The following is a 19,319-nucleotide window of genomic DNA, read 5'->3' on the forward strand; positions in this document are numbered from 1 at the left end:
TATATTAAACCTTATCTACCTAGTTCAGTCATTCCAACTATATTAAACCTCATCTACCTAGCAAATAATTTAACCTTTTACACTATCCACCTATTTAACTGTCCAGTCATTCCAACTATATTAAACCTCATCTAGGCTACCTAGTTCAGTCATTCCAACTATATTAAACCTTATATACCTAGTTCAGTCATTCCAACTATATTAAACCTCATCTACCTAGCAAATAATTTAACCTTTTACACTATCCACCTATTTAACTGTTCAGCCATTCCAACTATATTAAACCTCATCTACCTAGTTCAGTCATTCCAACTATATTAAACCTCTTCTACCTAGCAAATCATTTAACCTTTTACACTATCCACCTATTTAACTGTTCAGTCATTCCAATTATATTAAACCTCATCTACCTAGTTCAGTCATTCCAACTATATTAAACCTCATCTACCTAGCAAATAATTTAACCTTTTACACTATCCACCTATTTAACTGTCCAGTCATTCCAACTATATTAAACCTCATCTAGGCTACCTAGTTCAGTCATTCCAACTATATTAAACCTTATCTACCTAGTTCAGTCATTCCAACTATATTAAACCTCATCTACCTAGCAAATAATTTAACCTTTTACACTATCCACCTATTTAACTGTCCAGTCATTCCAACTATATTAAACCTCATCTAGGCTACCTAGTTCAGTCATTCCAACTATATTAAACCTTATCTACCTAGTTCAGTCATTCCAACTATATTAAACCTCATCATGTTGGTTACCAATTAGCACATCATCTGTTTTAACAATATATTTCACACCATATGTTTAGCATTTTCATGCACTAGTAATTCCCTGGAATTGCTTTTTCTAGTTACTTATTATTGCTTTCCCCCCCTCATTTTCATTGTTTATTTTATTAGGCTTTTGATTGATCCCTGTTTTAAGTATTATATTGTTTTGTATTTGTATGTCGCTTTGGAGCGTTACCATAACCATCATCATCATAATGTGGTATTTTCTTGTGCACTTGAAACAAAGAATAAAAATAAGTTTCTTTAAATGTAGTACCACTTTAACACATCACACACTGAACAGCAAAGTAGCTTCCTGATTATGTGTAAAATGTTTACAGAGTATCCTGATGTAGTAGGTCCATGTTCTCATATTTTTACAGGTGACATGAAGGCTGCAATATTACATTTTTGATTTATCTCTGGTGAAAGACTAGCAAGCCTGTGGTATTATTCAAAACCTGCGCAGATCAACTTGCTCCTGTATTCACGAAATATTCAACCTCTCTTTGGCTCAGTCAACTGTACCAACATGTTTTAAAAGATAAACAATTGTTCCTGTTCCTATAGCCATGAAGTGCTTTGAGAGGTTGGTCAAAAATTACATCTGCTCATCATTGCCCCTAAATCTAGATCCCTTGCAGTTTGCATACCGGACTAATAGATCTACTGATGATGCCATCAATTGTATACTGCATACTGCATTAACCCACCTTGATGACAGGGCAGGGAATTATGTGAGAATGCTGTTTATAGATTTTAGCTCAGCATTTAATACAATCAAACCTGTATTACTACTCACAGTTGGAAGATCTTGGACTGAATTCATCTCTGTGTAAATGGATTTTTAACTTCCTGAATGGTAGACCCCAGGCCGTGCGGGTGGGTAGTCTCTTCATCCCTTACTCTCAATACAGGAGCACCACAGGTATGTGTTTTAAGTCCATTGTTGTATTCCCTCTACACATATGATTGTACAGCAGTACATGATTCTAACATCATTATCAAGTTTGCTGATGACACAGCAGTAGTTGGCCTCATTTCAAAGAACAATGAGCAGGCTTACTTGAGTGAAGTAGACATGTTATCTAACTGGTGCCAGGAAAACAACCTCCTCCTGAATGTTACGAAGACCAGGGAGAGGTTTATAGATTTCAGGCGTATCAACCACTTATGATCAATGACTCTCAAGTGGAAAGGGTAGAGAGTTTTAAATATCTTGGAGTCCATATTACTGAAGACCTGACAAGCACATTAATTCTCTGGTGAAAAAGGGTCATCAGCGTCTTTTCCACCTCAGACGCCTCAAGTACTTTAAGCTACCTCAACAACTACTGAATAACTTTTACAGAACCACCATTGAAAGTGTTATCACTGGGAGTATAACATCTTGGTATGGAAATAGCACTGAGCTAGACCGTAAAGCTCTAAAGAGAGTAGTGAGATCAGCTGAACGTACCACCAGAAGTGCCCTACCCAACCTACAGGAAATTTACATAAGGAGATGTCAGTCGAGAACAAGGAAAATTATCAGGGATCCCAGTCACCCCAACAACTGCCTCTTCTCTATCCTACGGTCTGGAAAACCTTACCGCTGCATGAAGTCCAACACGGAGAGAATGCGGAAAAGTTTTTACCCCCAGGCTATCAGGATTCTAAATAAGGATTGTAGCAGGAGCACCAGCATAGCCTAAACACTTTGCACTTTTCTTTCTTTCTTTTTCTCCCTTTATATATATATATATATATATATATCCTTTGCACAGTCTTGGAGTCAGTGGAACAAGCATTTCACTGCATTTATAGGCTACCTGTATAATGTATGTGACAAATAAACAATTGAATTGAAAACGTAATATTACGTTTTTGGCACTCAATGAGTTCATTTGATAATTTCAATTATTACACTTTGGAGCAGGTTCGAGTATGAATGGATCTACAAATGAGTTTTCATTGTTATTAATATTGCGGGATAGGCCGTTTTGTCTTGGCAGAGGTCTACGCTCTTCTAGCCTTCTAGTTAGCATATTAAAATGAGTATGATTGAGGGAGGAGAGAGGGTGGAGTTTAATGCTCGTGCATGTACGCTTAATTTCATGTTAATTGGGATGTACAAAGAAAAGCTGCGCGGAATGCTGCGTACGCTACTTTTCAGGTTTGAACGTACGCAATGTTTTAGTATGAAATCCACGCAAGTCTTTGTACATGAGGCCCCTGGTCTCGTTAGAGAAATGTTCCCCTGGGAACTTTTTCACAGACCCAGCCAAACATACCACCAGGTACGTTTCTGAGGTGCAAACTGCACAGCTGGGGTTTTATTTTACTTAGCGAGAAATAGGCACTGGTTTGGTTTGGTAAACAAAGAATACTTCTGGGGCCTGTACTACGAAGCGGGGTTACTGGCTTATCTGGGTAACTTCGAGAGTAACTTGATCATGTGTGGCGTAACTTCCCGATTAACCCGTACTACGAAAGGTGGATAGGTTTTAACCGAGGCCATGGCAATTTACGCTGGTTGTTAAGGGTTGTTTTAAGGACATGTTTGTGCATGCCCGTAGGCAGCCACTCTGAAGCAGTAAAGGCGATTCAAAACGAGTCACAGACAGGACCAACCATGAAAATGTTGGTGTCCACCACTAGTTCATCCAAAACAAACCAGAAAAGGGACTCAAAGTGCTAAATACGGGAATTATCCTTTAAGGTCCTGCATTATTTTTTGGCTGTCAGTAACATACAGTGAAGAAGGATCATTTTGACAGATGGCAAGAATTAAAAATGAAAGAACGACACTGTACATTATCACTCATGGTAATTTATTGTCAGCTTGTCAGGAATTTGGACCTTGACATTTTAGTTGAGTTTGCCAATAGCAACACATGGAAGAAATGGAGAGAAAAGGGCAGAAAGCTTTAAAGTTTACAGAAAGCTTGACCACTACCAAACTAAAAGTGCTGCAAATTTGAACACACCTGACGTTGGCAAGGGGCCCATCAAATATTCAGGCATGACTATTTTTAACAATAAAATATCTTCAGTATATGTAAGGAAGCAGTTGGTATGGCACACACCGACAGTACTCCTGCCATGCTTCACCATGTTTTTCTTGACATGCCTCCTCATTTTCATTGGCTCTCTCTCTCAGAATGTTTGTGCAGAGGACAGCTGGTATGTAAGGTAAAACACTTGAAAATCCTAAGGGACACATCAAAATGTAAAATAATCAAAACCAATGCACATAATCTTTTCATGAAAAGAAGTGAGGATCAAGCCTGGAGGTGGAGATGGAAGACAAAAAACCTTGGCTGATGATGGAATGGAGAATACTACAGTAGGATGCAGTTCTCTTTCAGTCAAATATACAATATTATAATTGACAGATATTAATATATTATATCAATATGATATTGATATATACTGAAAACTACTTCTGAAAACAGAAAACAATCTGAATTTCTGATCATTTATTCATGACATGACATGACATATTTTTGCCATGACGAGATTAAACTCGACAAGTCGACTTTAAACTTGAAATTTCGAGAATAATGTTGAAATATCATTTGAACTTTAAAGGAGAATTCCGGTGTGATATTGACCTAAAGTGTATTGAAACATGATACCGAGTGGAACGTATGTCTCATAGCCCATCTCGGCTTGTCCCCTGTACTCCAAAATCTGGCGCTAGTTAGCCGATGCTACCAACAGCTTTTTCAATTGTGGTGCTTCGACATCGGGCTAGCCATGCAAATAAATCACTGTCTAACCAAGCTAGATAGAGAGATATAGTATAGAGAGATAGAAGGTTGGGCTTGTGGAACTATAGGCTACATGGTCCTCGCTTTAGATTGGGGGGCTGCAAAATTTACTACAAATAGGTAAGAAAGGTCTTATAAGCGTATTAGTTATCCACCTTTTTGTCTTATACACCATTAACAAGCATTAACAAGCTGCTTGTTAACACTTACAACTGTTAACAAATATGCTTGTAAGTAACCTAAAAGGCTGCTTATTAACACTTACAAGCTGCATGTTAACAGTTAGTTAATGTTATTAAATGATAACAACAGTTAACTAACTGTTAGTAATGAATTGTTAACTGCTTATTATGCACTGTTAATACCTAATAAGCACATGTTATTCTAAAGCGTTACCAAAACAACTAAAGTAAAACAAAAGGCCAATAATTTACACTATTAGTGTAAATTATTATTTTTTAAAGAAATTCTGCCAATTTGAACTTGAAGTATTGTTAAATGGTGCATTGTCACTTTAAGAGACAGCCAGCTGTTGCTCACAAAGGATAAGGCTGATCCAACTCTAGCCTTATTTGCCACATTTGCCACATTATCAGCACAATATTAAGCTATTAATATTAGGATTTTCAGGAAATGGAAACATGTAATGAGTTGTTGCTAGCGTGACATTTCTGTTTGCAGTTTGCCATTAAAAGTTCAGTATGAGCATGGTAGCCACCTCTATCTTAATGGAATAGGTTATCTTTCAATCGGCATATTAGCAAACGCTCCAAACACAGATGTCACACTTTAAATCCCACCTGTTGCTTTTCACCATCCACTTATTTAACTACTGTCGCATCCCTTGACATGCCATCTCATTTTCCCTCTTTCTTTTTCTATGTTTAGCCCCTGACAGCTTTTTTTGCTGTATCCATCTTTTTCCATAGACGAAAACTCACTACTCGTACCTGCTCACTCAGCGCTCACGGTGCCCCCACTACCTTTTCTATTCAAAATTCTATGATGGAATCTTATGAGATAGGGCGCCTACTCTAGCCTGTTAGTCCTCTAAAATGTTATTTAACATTGAGGAAATGCAGAAATGATTTAGAAACGTACAACAGTAGCTACATATAGAATATACCAAATATATTATTATTATTTTTTTTTTTTTTACCATCGCTTTGGCGCCCCCACGGTGCGGCGCCCCTATGCGCCGCATATAGCGCATACCCACTTTTTGCGCCACTGGAGCCCACTATAGTCTCTCCTGTGACATGGAGGTGCGCAAATAGTTTTTGATAGCCTATTCAACTTCGAAAAGTTTCGTTCACCCGATGCCAGCCACTGACCGCAATTTTTAAAGTTCGGGAAGGTTCGTTCAATCTTTTTAAGTTTTAAGTGCAGTAGCTAGGGCCTATTTGTCCCCTTTTGAATTATATCTCAAGCCTATTATGAGGTAGGCTACAGTGCGTTATGCCCGTGCTCTGAAAGAAAAAACTTCGGGATAGATTTTTATAGATGGTTATGAGGAGCAACTGCATTGGGACGTTAGGCCTAAACCTTTTCCATATGCGTCAGTGAAGGAGATTGAAGAAACATGCTGTCACGTCAGGTAATCTAAAGGTTCTTAGTGATTATGAGGAACAATATGAGAGAAATTTGGTGATCACTGATCGTTGCTTTAGGACATTAAGCCACGTTAAGCTTTTTGCTTAGGTTATATAGCCTAGGCGTTAATGAAGAATAAACGCTTAATGCATCTTTTGCCAGGTGCGAGGCCCGCAGATGCGAGGCCGACGGCCCAAATTTTGATGTTTTCATGAATACAAATGTTGGGTGACCCTCCCTCCTAGAATGAAAAAAATGGGTGACCCTCCCCTCAACAAAGAATAAAAAGACATGACCCTCCCCTATTTTCCTCCGGTGCCGAACGGTCCCTTAGCTAGTCGTCTTCTATGCGTCCTTGCTTTCACAATTGTGAATGATTAAAGTAAGATGTGATAAGTATGATTTGCATATGTGTTTTGCCAGGCTTTATATCAACAAATAATCAATTTTTATGATATTTCATATATTTTTCTTCATATTTTTGCATTAATGTCACTAGGAAGCATACCAGTAGAAACATATATATCTGTGTAAGTGGGGTAGTCTGAAATACTCTATGGTTAATGTATGTAGAAATAGTTTACTTTAGAATAGGCTACGTTATAATTTTGGCCCAAAGTTGGAAACCATGCAGCAATTTGTTGCAATTTCGAAACCAGATTTCTGGGGAACTGCTTATTTTACAGAGATATTTTCAGAAATATGATAAAATGTCATGTAAATTCAATGATAATTTCCTCACGAAACCTTATCACAGCAACTTGGCGCTAATATCATTGGAAAGCAATGTGATATCGGTGTGACGAGTACTCTGTGAGAAATGTAGACTAGTTGAACCCAGACTTGAGATTTTACGGGGACACAGTAAACTTAATTATTTAGTTATCCAATGAATGGGGTGTTGCTAAGCTGTAGCCGTAATGTTAGCCTAGCCTTCTGCCTACCCAGATAGCAAAATCAGATAGAGGTCCGCTGGTGGTATGCCGCCGGTGGCGTGCCACTTGTGGTCCGCCGTTGGACCACCATCTCTTTAAATTTAACTTGTCATGACCAGTGATGCCAGTAACGCGTTACTTAGTAACGCGAGTCTATTTTTACCACTTTTTTCAGTAACGAGTAATCTAACGCGCTACTATTTACAAACCAGTAATCAGATTAAAGTTACTTATCTAAGTTACTGTGCGTTACTATTTTTGTCATTTTCCTTAATAAAAAGATATATTCTTTGCTTTCTTCTTGTCTTGGGGATTAATGTCATGTAGGCTATGCTCACGTTTTCAGCATGAGGACAATTCACGTGCAGCGAAACAAACGTAAACAACAATGGAGGGAGAGAGAGAGATGCACATTTCATCAGTCATTACTTTGAGTTTGTGTCAGCTAAACATGACAACATTAAGGTACATTGTACATTCTGTGCTGGCGACAAAGTGCTGTCTAGCTAGACATCCCAAGTCTCCCGAAGTTTTGGGAGTCTCCCACATATTCCTGACGCCCGCAAATTACATAAAATCTCCCGGAACCTAGAGCGAACAAGGGCGCGCAAGCCAGACCGGACTTCAAATCAAAGATTCTAGAATCTTTGCTTCAAATCGCGTGTGCATAGCTTAATGCGCACACAACGGAGAGGGAGAGAGAGAGGAGTGGTGCGTTTGTGCCTGAAGCGCATCCAAGACAGAGAGCATCCTGGTCTGTTTTGCTAAATCAACCAATCAGTTTTCAGTGTAAGTGCTTATATCTCTTTTCTCCCAAACATAATTAATCAGTTCAGTCAGTGTATCTAGGAACAGAAGCGTCATGGCAGCGTCAGTGCCCCTCAAAAAGTTAGATTTAAGACCCATTTCACATCAGACTACACAAAAGTGTACCCATTGTCTCAAAAGATTAAAACATAATGATAATCTTGCACACTGCACTGTTTGTAACAGCAACTTTAGCATTGCTCACGGCGGGTTAAATGATTGCAAAAGACTTGTTGAGGTGAGTTTAACAAGTGTAATTTCATTTGCATATTACTCAGGCCTATAGGCTACAAGATGGCTAGTTGCCAAGGCTACATGAAAAAACATCTACATATTTTACTATAACAATTTCTATCAATAGGCCTTCCTTATTTGGTGTACTTAGACACATCTAGAACAAACAAACAGAACAAACATCTGAATTTCAGTATCTAAGTAGGTTAGGTTGGGATGTCTGCTATACATTGCTGTTAAAATGCACTTCCAGTATAGTGAGTATTGGCAAAACCAGTTATCATTTTTTTGTTGAGGCGTTGGGGGTGTTGTCGGCAGCTGCTGAAAGTAACTAATAAAGTAACTTGTAATCTAACTTAGTTACTTTTAAAATCAAGTAATCAGTAAAGTAACTAAGTTACTTTTTAAAGGAGTAATCAGTAATCAGTAATCAGATTACTTTTTCAAGGTAACTGTGGCAACACTGGTCATGACTCATGAATATTAAGAAAAGTTAATAAAATGATATATGGAGTATAACTGAACACTTGGTCTCTTGCTATCCGGGTATAGGCTATTTGGGGGGAGGTGATACAAAATGCAGCAGCAAGGGTTTTCACAAAACTAAAAGAACTAGCAGTACTCCAGTATGCTACTGCTTGTTTATAAATCAGCAAATGGAGCAGGACCTAAATACCAATCAGACATGCTTCAGCAGTACACACCCAGTGTTGGGCAAGTTACTTAAAAAACGTAATGTACTATGCATTACTTATTACTGTAATTTCAAAGTAATTTGTTACATTATAATATTACTGTCTCTGAATTGTAAGGCATTACACTACTATTGCATTACTTTTAAGTTACTTTCACCAAAATATCTAGAAATATGGATTTGCCATTCTAAATGCAGTTTATCACGCTCAATGCAGCTTGCTCTTCCAATGGAGGGAGATGTGGTATAGCATAATGACTGAGCTAGGCTTAAGGCAACAGTAGAATGCAATAGGCGCAGTGCTCATAATGCAATACAAGGAACAATCATAGTCAGAATTTTGTTAAAAACTGACAAAAGGTCAAAGTCTGGTAAATTGTGATAGAAATACTATTTTTAAGGCCTAGGCTTACTCATTAAAATCAATAGAGAGCCTACTATATTGTAAATCAAAGCTTAAAGGAACCGTATGTAAGATTGTGGCCAAAACGGGTACTACAATCACTTTCAAATTACTGTAGAGCGGTGTATCCCCTTCCCCTCCCCTCTGACTGGCAGAGTTGGCAACCGGATGACGAAACACTACTGACTTTGTGCTTAGTAGATAGGTGGAGGGTGGCGCATTAGGCCCAAACACAACATGACAACATCAACATCAGTTGAGGGCTGCAACTTCACTTTTTAAATGACAATATCCTGGCCAGACTACTGCTGTCAGTGATATAAGTATTTGAAATGAACATGATTTCTTAATGTCTAGTGACATATCAGGGCAATTTTATGATTAATTGAAATACAATTTTTACATACGGTTCCTTTAATAAAGACATGTCAAGATGGTGGCCTGCTGGTCATTTCGGTGCCCTAAGTGAGTGGCTTTGAGTGAGTGACATTTAAATGATAACTCAAACACCTAACGTAAAATAAAAGGCCTATTATTTACAGACCATTACTGTGTATTTTTAAACATTACTTTCTGAAGAAATGCTGTTTTACTTATAAATGGTGCACTGTCACTTTAAGGGCATTGATCTTTACGTTGTCATAATGCCCTTTTGCCAGCTCTTGTTTACAAGCCTTATTTGTTTGAGTTACATTGATAGCACAATATTAACAATAATATGCACAATGTTTAGTTGTTTTAAGCAACCTTCACTGCTTTGGAAATGGAAGTATGCAATGACATGTTGCTTCACATTTCGTTTTGCGAATACAAGTGAATTATGAGCCTGGTATCCACCTAGCTATCTGAATGGAATGCGTTTCAGTCGACTCAGCATATCATGTGCTTCATGTAGCCTAAATGCTTGGAAAACGAATGATTGAAGACCCACCAATTCTAGTACTAGTTGGTGATAGAGAGAACCCAAAAGGTATCCAACTTGCATGTAACATCGTGTTAGTGCATTTTGACATTGTAAACGTTATTGATGAAGAGTGAAACGCAGTTTGCAGTAAAGCTACTGTTCATTGGTTACGTTTGGGTGCCCCCTCTGTCCTTTGGTGCCCAAGCAGCGGTGGCACTGCCAGGCTACACAATCTTTTTCTGCATTTCTATCCCTTTATTCTCTTCAATTTAAGTTCACAGCACAAAGCTGACATGCACAACAGCATAGTTTGTGATCAAGAATCAAAAAGATTAGCGTGGCACTACTTTAGATGTTTCATTAATTTACTTGTGCTATTTCGCGAGCTGAGAGATCTTTCGGTTTCGCACACAAAGTGCACTAATTATTATGTACTTCATAGCCTTGTCTCTGACAAGCTGAAAATAATGAGCGTAGGCTTATGTCCATCCCGCAAATAGAGTCCGCCTGCGAGTCTGCTGCAGCCACAGTCATATTCAACCAGTAGGCTATCAGGAGATAACGTTCTACTATTTTGCGCGGATTTTTTCTCCTCTGTTGTTCTCGCGTGGTGTTTGCGAATATGTATCAAAACAAAACAAGCGCTTAATTTTGGGTTAAACTGCATTGTAACGCGCGTTACTGAAGTTTGTACCGAGTAAATATTACCCAATTTTTTTTTGTAATGCCTTACATTACCGCGTTACCGCAAACAGCAATATATTATAGTAATTACATTACTTTTGTAACGCATTACTCCCAACACTGTACACACCCTCTAGACCTCTCAAGTCTCGGGAGAAAAACCTGTTCGTAACTGTTAGAACTAACCATGGTGAAGCAGGTTTTAGCTGTTATGCTTTTCAGCTCTGTTTTAAATCAAGAACTGTTCTCATATGCCTTCTACTAACTGCATTGAGTTCTGTATCTGTCTTAATTATTCCATCTTGTGTCTTTTATGTTTCCTTGTAGAGCCCGGCCGATATAAGGCATTTCCCAAACTATCGGTATCAGCATTTATAATGGCCGATAAATGAATATTTTAAAAATAAAATAAAAACGGACGAAACACCCTTCAACCATGTCATGAGTGTTGGCATTGTATAGTTTGTCCACCAGAGGGCACTCTACACCGTCCAGCCAGAGTCGGGCAGAGAGAACCAGTTATCCGCGAGTGAGATCATCAGTGAAGTGTATAGAGTGTCCCAGTGACGCCACTTCTATTTGCCTCCATGGGACCTATCTTTCAAAAAATGTTGAACGCGTCTATGGCGAAAAATAAATGATTTTCTGGTCCCGGTTGACTTGTGCCTTGAATTACCCATATGATGTTTGTCAATTTTAAAGACAATTTTTCATGTAAAGACATTTGCAGTTTGTTTCGTAACTATTGAATTACAACATTGTGAAAGATCATAATTCCAACGACTACAAACCCATCAGTCGCGCTAGTGACGTTAGCTCATTCACAGCCACACTAGATTGTACAAGCATACCAGCAACAGATCTTAATTGGGCTTTCCTTGCCGATGAAAATACCATGAGTCAGAGGATTAAACACATCAGGTAAGTTGTATTCGTCCATAGACTGTACATTAGATACTGTTAAGTGATATAGCAGGCAGCAAGATGCAACTGTTAACTAGCATAACAGCTAGCATGCTAATCTTATCGTTTCATTACGTTGGTGACGTACATCGCTCGAGACGAGAGATGTAGTCCACTGAGCGGATTCGCACAAAACCAACATAACTTTTGAAGTCTATCGAACAACAGTACTTTCTTGACGTGAAAAATTATCTTTTAAATTCACACACATCATATGTGAAATTCGTGGCACAATTCAAACTGGACCAAAAAATAATTGTTATCTCTCCATTAACTCCCGTTCATATTTTTTTGAAAGACAGGTCCCTTGTAGCGGAAGTAAAACGGAAGTCACTGGGACACTCTATTCATGGTGATTTGGTCACGAGACATACATTGCTTGAAATAACAATTATTTTCTTGTAATTATTAAGTCTTAGTTCAAAGTTATATTTATGAAGCTTACTAAGTCTTTTAATACTGGTAACTTTGATTTGGTTGTTGTTGTTATTATGTTTTTGTTCAAAAGACTAAGTTTCATATCTTAAGTTTCTATTTTTATACATTTTATTTATCAGAACTTTAATATATTTCGATGTTCCTCTGTTCCACTGTGACAATATTATTTAAAAATAAACAAGTTTGTTTTTGAAATGCATTATCATATTATTTTAGTCAATACTCATAAATAACTACAAATAACTAATGTTAGGAAAATCTGTTAATGTTTTGTTGCGCGTTTCTGAAAAAATATATATATATCGGCCGATATATCGGATTTTTAAATCAACAAATATTTGCATCGGTATCGGCCTTCAAAATCCTTTATCGGTCGGGCTCTATTTCCTTGTTAATTAGGGCCCGAGCACCGAAGGGCGCAAGGCCCTATTGTTTTTGTAAGGATTATTAGAGTGCATGAAAATGCACTCTACTGTTATCTGAATTATTCTTATTACAGTGCATGAAAATGCACTGTACTGTTCTTCCTAGGCAACTTCTTATTACAGTGCATGAATATGCACTGTACTGTTATTCCTAGGCAACTTCTTATTACAGTGCATGAAAATGCACTGTACTGTTTTTCCTAGGCAACTTCTTCTTATTATTCCGCTTACCACTTTTTCCGTACGCTATTTATCTTGAACAGTTTAACTTAGAAACTTCATTCAAACTTTGTAACGTAGGTATTCAAACGGACAAAGCTGCTATGTCTTTTCAACTTTGAAACTTTTATACTTTTTAAACTATTAAAGAAAAACTTTTTAAAAATCCCCATAGACTTAACATTGCCGATTGTGACATCATAATACGGCCGTTAAGCAATTAGAATCCTATGGCAGGTGTTCAGGCCACCTGCAGCCTCAGGCTTTAAGCATATAATCTGGGTCAATTAAGACTACACATCCTATTCAACTGTTTCCTCTGCCCAAAACTGTTTCAAAATAAAAGTCCTCACTACAATAATCCACTGTTAAACAATGTAACCCATTAAACTACTGAACTTTTTACATTCAACTTTTAAACGGTCTACTTTTAAACTATCATTAAACTATGTATCTATTAAACTAGCTGTCTATCAACAACTTTTAAACTATCTGCATTCAACTTTTAAACTTTTAAACTATATACATTCACTAGCTGTCTATCAACAACTTTTAACTTGTCATCAACTATGTCAACACTTTTCATCAACTATGACTCCTACCCACTGTAGCTAGTTAGCATGGTTAGCAAAGTTAGCATGTTAGCATTGCTAACATTGTTAGCATTTTTAACAAAACTGCTAAAAATGATTAGCTAGGTTAGCTAAGTAACATGGTTAGCATAATTAGCATGCTAGCATGTTAGTTAGCATAGTTAGCATAACTGCTAAAAATGATTAGCTAAGTTAGCTAAGTAACTTGGTTAACATAGTTAGCATGCTAGCATTGCTAACATATTTAGCATGTTTAGCAAAACTGCTAGAAAATGTTAGTTAAGTTAGCTAAGTAGCATGGCATTGCTATCTCTGCTATAAAACATTAGCTAAGTAGCATGGTTAGCAGAATTAAAAATCTTAGTATAACTACTATCAAACATTAGAGCCGTTCCAACTTTCAGTTATCGTCAAATATCTACCTATACACAGCCATTAAACTATTTGAATATCAACATTCATTAAACTGCTAGAAAACGTTAGCTAAGTAGCATGGTTAACAGGTTAGCATTGCTAGCACTGCTATAAAACATTAGCTAAGTAGCATGGTTAGCATAGTTAAAAATCTTAGCAATAACTGCTAGCAAACATTAGAGCCATTCCAACTTTCAGTTATCTACCTATACACAGCCATTAAACTATTTGAATATCAACATTCATTCAACTTCCAGTCTGTCAACAACTTTTAAACTATTTACCTTCAACTTTTAAACGGTCTACTTTTAAACTATCATTAAACTATCTATTAAACTAGCTGTCTATCAACAACTTTTAAACTATCTACATTCAGCTTTTAAACAGTCTACTTTTAAACTATCAACTTTTATTAAGCTATGCAACCACCATGTCTATCCTAGCATCACCGTAGTAACCATCTCTGTATTATCTGTTTTAACTATATATGATATTTTACATCACAACTTAACATTTTCATGCACTGGTAATTCCTTGGAATTGCATTTCTAGTTATTATTATTCTTCTAACGCTTTTTGTGCGTTTAATACAGCTTCAACCGTTTAACTTAGAAACTTAATTCAAACTGCGTTGCGTAGGTCATACTTATGTGACTTCAGCTATGTATTTTTCAACTTTGTAACTTTTATACTTTTTAAACTATTAATTAAAAACTACAAAAATTTCCCCATTGACTTAACATTAGATTATGACATCACAATAGAGCAATTAGAATCCCATGCCAGGTGTTCAGGCCACCTGCAGCCACTGTCTCAGGCTGTCTCAGGCTTTAAGCATACAATATGGCTGTATTAAGACTACAGACCCTGTTCAACTGCTTCCTGTGCCCACAACTGTTTCAAAATAAAAGTCCCTTCAAACTATCCAACTTTTTAACTGTTCAACTACTGTCAACTGTTCAACTGTTGTAACTGTCAGTCAACTATGACTCCCATCAACTGTATCCTCTGCCTTCAACTTTTTCAAAATAAAAGTCCTCACTAGCTAGTTAGCATCATTAACATTGTTAGCATTGTTAGCATAATTATCATTTTAGCATAACTACTAAAAATTATTAGCTAAGTTAGCTGAGTCACATGGTTAGCATAGTTAACATCGTTAGCATGCTAGCATTTTTTAGCAAAGCTGCTACAAATGATTAGCTAAGTAACATGGTTAACACTGTTAACATGTTAACAATGTTAGCATCATTAGCATTTTAGCATAACTACTAAAAATGATTAGCTAAGTTAGCTAAGTCACATGGTTAGCATGTTAGCATTGTTAAAAAAATTTGCAAAACTGCTAGAAAACATGAGCTAAGTTAGCTAAGTAACTTTGTTAGCATAATTAACATTGTTAACATAGTTAGCATAACTGCTAACAAACATTAGAGCCATTCCAACTGTCAGTTATCCTCAACTATCTACCTATATAGAGCCTTTAAACTATTTGTCTATCAATATGCATTAAACTATCAGTCTATCAACAACTTTTAAACTATCTACATTTCATTTTTAGACTTTCAACATTCATGAAACTATGTGTATCAACATCCATTAAACTATCTGTCTATTAACAACTTTTTAACTATCTACATTCAACTTTTAAACTGTCTACTTCTAAACTATCAACTTTTATTAAGCTATGCTGTCTGTCCTAGCTTCATTTTCATGCACTCGTAATTCCCTGGAATTACATTCTCTAGTTATTAGGGCCCGAGCACCGAAGGGCGCAAGGCCCTATTGTTTTTGTAAGGATTATTATTAGGGCCCGAGCACCGAACGGCACAAGGCCCTATTGTTTTTGTAAGGATTATTATTATTATTAGGGCCCGAGCACCGAAGGGCGCAAGGCCCTATTGTTTTTGTAAGGATTATTATTATTATTATTATTCATTATTCTACTTTTTTGCTTTCCTGTTTTTGAAGTGGTTAACATTGCCAAAAATTCTTGAAATGTGGCACACACGTCAAGTGTCACGCATCGCAGTTATGTACAAGAGTTTGACTCCGGGCGTGGCCCAGGGTCTCGCTAGCGCCCCCTTAGGTGACTGATCTCGTGGTTGGCATATATTTTGAGGTGGTTAACATGAACGAAAAGTCTTGAAATTTGACACACACATCAGGTGTCACACAAAGCAGCTAGGTACAAAAGCTTGGCCCCGGGCATGGCCCAGGGACTCGCTAGCGCCCCCTTACGCCTCCTTAGGTGACTGATCCCGTGGTTGGCATATAATTTCAGCTACACACACCAAATTTGGTAGGTGTCTGTATCTCTCCAAGATGAACAACTTTCCTATGTACAATGCATTAGCCACGCCCAACAGGAAGTGAGATATTTGGGATTTTGTGCAGACTAATGTGATGAAATATGTGCTGAATTGTGATCCCAAAAGAGGTGCTTCCCATGGGTGAAAACGCATGAAATTTGGCACACACATCAAGTGATACAGTGAATAGACAGGGATAAAAGCTTGGCACCGGGCGTTGGCCAGGAACTCCATAGCGCCCCCTTATGTCACTGTGACTTGTGGTTGGCATATAGTTTTATATACACACACCAAATTTGGTGGGTGTATGTAACTCCCAAAACCAAACAACTTTTGTATAAACATGTCATTAGCCACGCCCACAGGAAGTGAGGTAATTGAGATTTTGTGCATTGTGGACATGATCAATTTTAACGTACTCCTCCTACACGGTTGATCCGATTCATGTCAAAGTTGGTATACATGATGCCGAGATGTTCCTGATTATAAATTGTGAAGTTTTTTTTTGATATGTTGTAATTTGACGAAATGGCGAAATTATTAATTTTAATACCCTTCCACATAAACAAAAAATGTGTCATAATTCACCATGCATGGCTTGAAATGTTTTAAATTTCACAGGTCATTGAAGACCATGTTAATGATAATATTCACATGCCCATAATGCATGTTTGGCATAGCGCCACCAACTGGCAGCAGAAAGAATGACATTTACACTGATGTCACATGATCAATTTGAACATACTCCTCCTAGACGGTTTGTCAGATTCATTTGAAATTTGGCGAATATTATGCCAAGATGTCGCTGATGTTAAATTGTGAAGGGATTTTTGATAACTTATATATTTGATATGATTTTAATATCTCACCACATAAACAGGAAATGTGTCATAAATCACAGTGCATTGAATGAATGGTCTGAAACTTCTCAGGTTAATAGATATCATGATTATGATGATATCCAGACACCCAATGGGCCTGCCTGACATAGCGCCACCACCTGGCCAAGCAGGAAATGTGCCAGAAATGGACAATGCCTTAAGTGATTGATCTGAAACTTTATAAAATATCAGACATCATTATTGTGATGATACTCACATTCGTAATTCACAGGCCTAGCATAGCGCCACCATCTGGCCAAGCAGGAAATGTGCCAGAAATGCTCTATGCTTTGAATAAATGGTCTGACACTTCTCATGGTAATAGATATTACGATTATGATGATATCCAGACACCCAATGGGCCTGCCTGGCATAGCGCCACCACCTGGTCAAGCAGGAAATGTGCCAGAAAATGGACAATGCCTTAAGTGATTGATCTGTTTACGAAAAATTTGGATATCATTATTGTGATGATATTCACATGTGTAATTTCCATGCCTAACATAGCGCCACCATCTGGACAACCAAAAAGTGTATCAGAAATGTTCTTTGCTTAAAATGAATGGTCTGAAATTTCTCAGGTTAATATATATTATGATTATGATGACACCCAATGGGCCTGCCTTGCATTTCGCCCCCACCTGGCCAAGCAAGTACATGTGGCAGAAAATAAAATACAAAAACAAATAGCACACGCATCAAATATGTACATTTCACAAACGCACCACGTCGGTGCTTTGTTGGATTCCGACATGTCACGGGTTGCGGCCCGCAGGTGCTCGGGCCCGCCATTGCCGCTTGCGGCTATATTTCATTATTGTTATTCTACTTTTTTGCTTTCCTGTTTTTGAGTGCCCCCTTAGGTGACTGATCCCGTGGTTGGCAAATATTTAGAAGTGGTTAACATAATCAAAAAGTCTTGAAATTTGGCACACACATCAGGTGTCACACAAAGCAGCTAGGTAAAAAAGCTTGGCCCCGGGTATGGCCCATAGACTCGCTAGCGCCCCCTTACGCCCCCTTAGATGACTGCTCCCGTGGTGGGCATATACTTTCAGCTACAAACACCAAATTTGGTAGGTGTGTGTATCTCCCCAAGATGAACAACTTTCGTATGTACAATGCATTAGCCACGCCCACAGGAAGTGAGGTAATTGAGATTTTGTGCGTTGTGGACATGATACATTTTAACGTACTCCTCCTAGACGGTTGATCCGATTCATGTCAAAGTTGGTATACATGATGCCGAGATGTTCCTGATTATAATTTGTGAAGGTTTTTTTTTATATGTTGTAATTTGACGAAATGGCGAAATTATTAATTTTAATACCCTTCCACATAAACAATAAATGTGTCATAATTCACCATGCATGGCTTGAAATGTTTTAAATTTCACAGGTCATGGAAGGCCATGTTAATGATAATATTCACATGCCCATAATGCATGTTTGGCATAGCGCCACCAACTGGCAACAGAAAGAATGACAATTATACTGATGCCATATGATCAATTTGAACATACTCCTCCTAGACGGTTTGTCAGATTCATTTGAAATTTGGCAAATATTATGCCAAGATGTCGCTGATGTTAAATTGTGAAGGGATTTTTGATAAATTATATATTTGATATGATTTTAATATCTCACCACATAAACAGTAAATGTGTCATAAATCACAGTGCATTGAATGAATGGTCTGAAACTTCTCAGGTTAATAGATATCATGATTATGATGATATCCAGACACCCAATGGGCCTGCTTGACATAGCGCCACCACCTGGCCAAACAGGAAATGTGCCAGAAATGGACAATGCCTTAAGTGATTGATCTGAAACTTTATAAAATATCAGACATCATTATTGTGATGATATTCACATTCGTAATTCACAGGCCTAGCATAGCGACACCATCTGGCCAAGCAGGAAATGTGCCAGAAATGCTCTATGCTTTGAATAAATGGTCTGAAACTTCTCATGTTAATAGATATTATAATTATGATGATATCCAGACACCCAATGGGCCTGCCTGGCATAGCGCCACCACCTGGTCAAGCAGGAAATGTGCCAGAAATGGACAATGCCTTAAGTGATTGATCTGAAAGTTTATAAAATATCAGATATCATTATTGTGATGATATTCACATTCGTAATTCACAGACCTAGCATAGCGCCACCATCTGGCCAAGCAGGAAATGTGCTAGAAATGCTCTATGCTTTGAATAAATGGTCTGAAACTTCTCATGTTAATAGATATTATGATTATGATGATATCCAGACACC

At 37.6% G+C, this 19,319-nt stretch overlaps 1 protein-coding gene across 2 annotated transcripts in view; it reads right to left on the reverse strand.

The window, feature by feature from the left end:
• Window positions 1-3,582: 3,582 nt before the first annotated feature.
• The window catches only part of LOC143121477 (delta(14)-sterol reductase TM7SF2), a 59,526-nt gene continuing 43,789 nt past the window's right edge, over window positions 3,583-19,319 (reverse strand). For both annotated transcript variants that reach the window (XM_076281842.1, XM_076281843.1), the window contains exon 12: window positions 3,583-3,978. In XM_076281842.1, coding sequence (XP_076137957.1) covers window positions 3,818-3,978 — 161 coding nt within the window. In that variant the 3' untranslated portion in view covers window positions 3,583-3,817. The remainder of the gene's footprint in view (window positions 3,979-19,319) is intronic.

This window comes from Alosa pseudoharengus, unplaced genomic scaffold (assembly GCF_046254945.1).
Source record: "Alosa pseudoharengus isolate Yale_2024_CS ecotype anadromous, Long Island Sound unplaced genomic scaffold, YU_APseudo_1.1 YU_APseudo_1.1_scf_13, whole genome shotgun sequence".
Lineage (NCBI taxonomy): Eukaryota > Metazoa > Chordata > Actinopteri > Clupeiformes > Clupeidae > Alosa > Alosa pseudoharengus.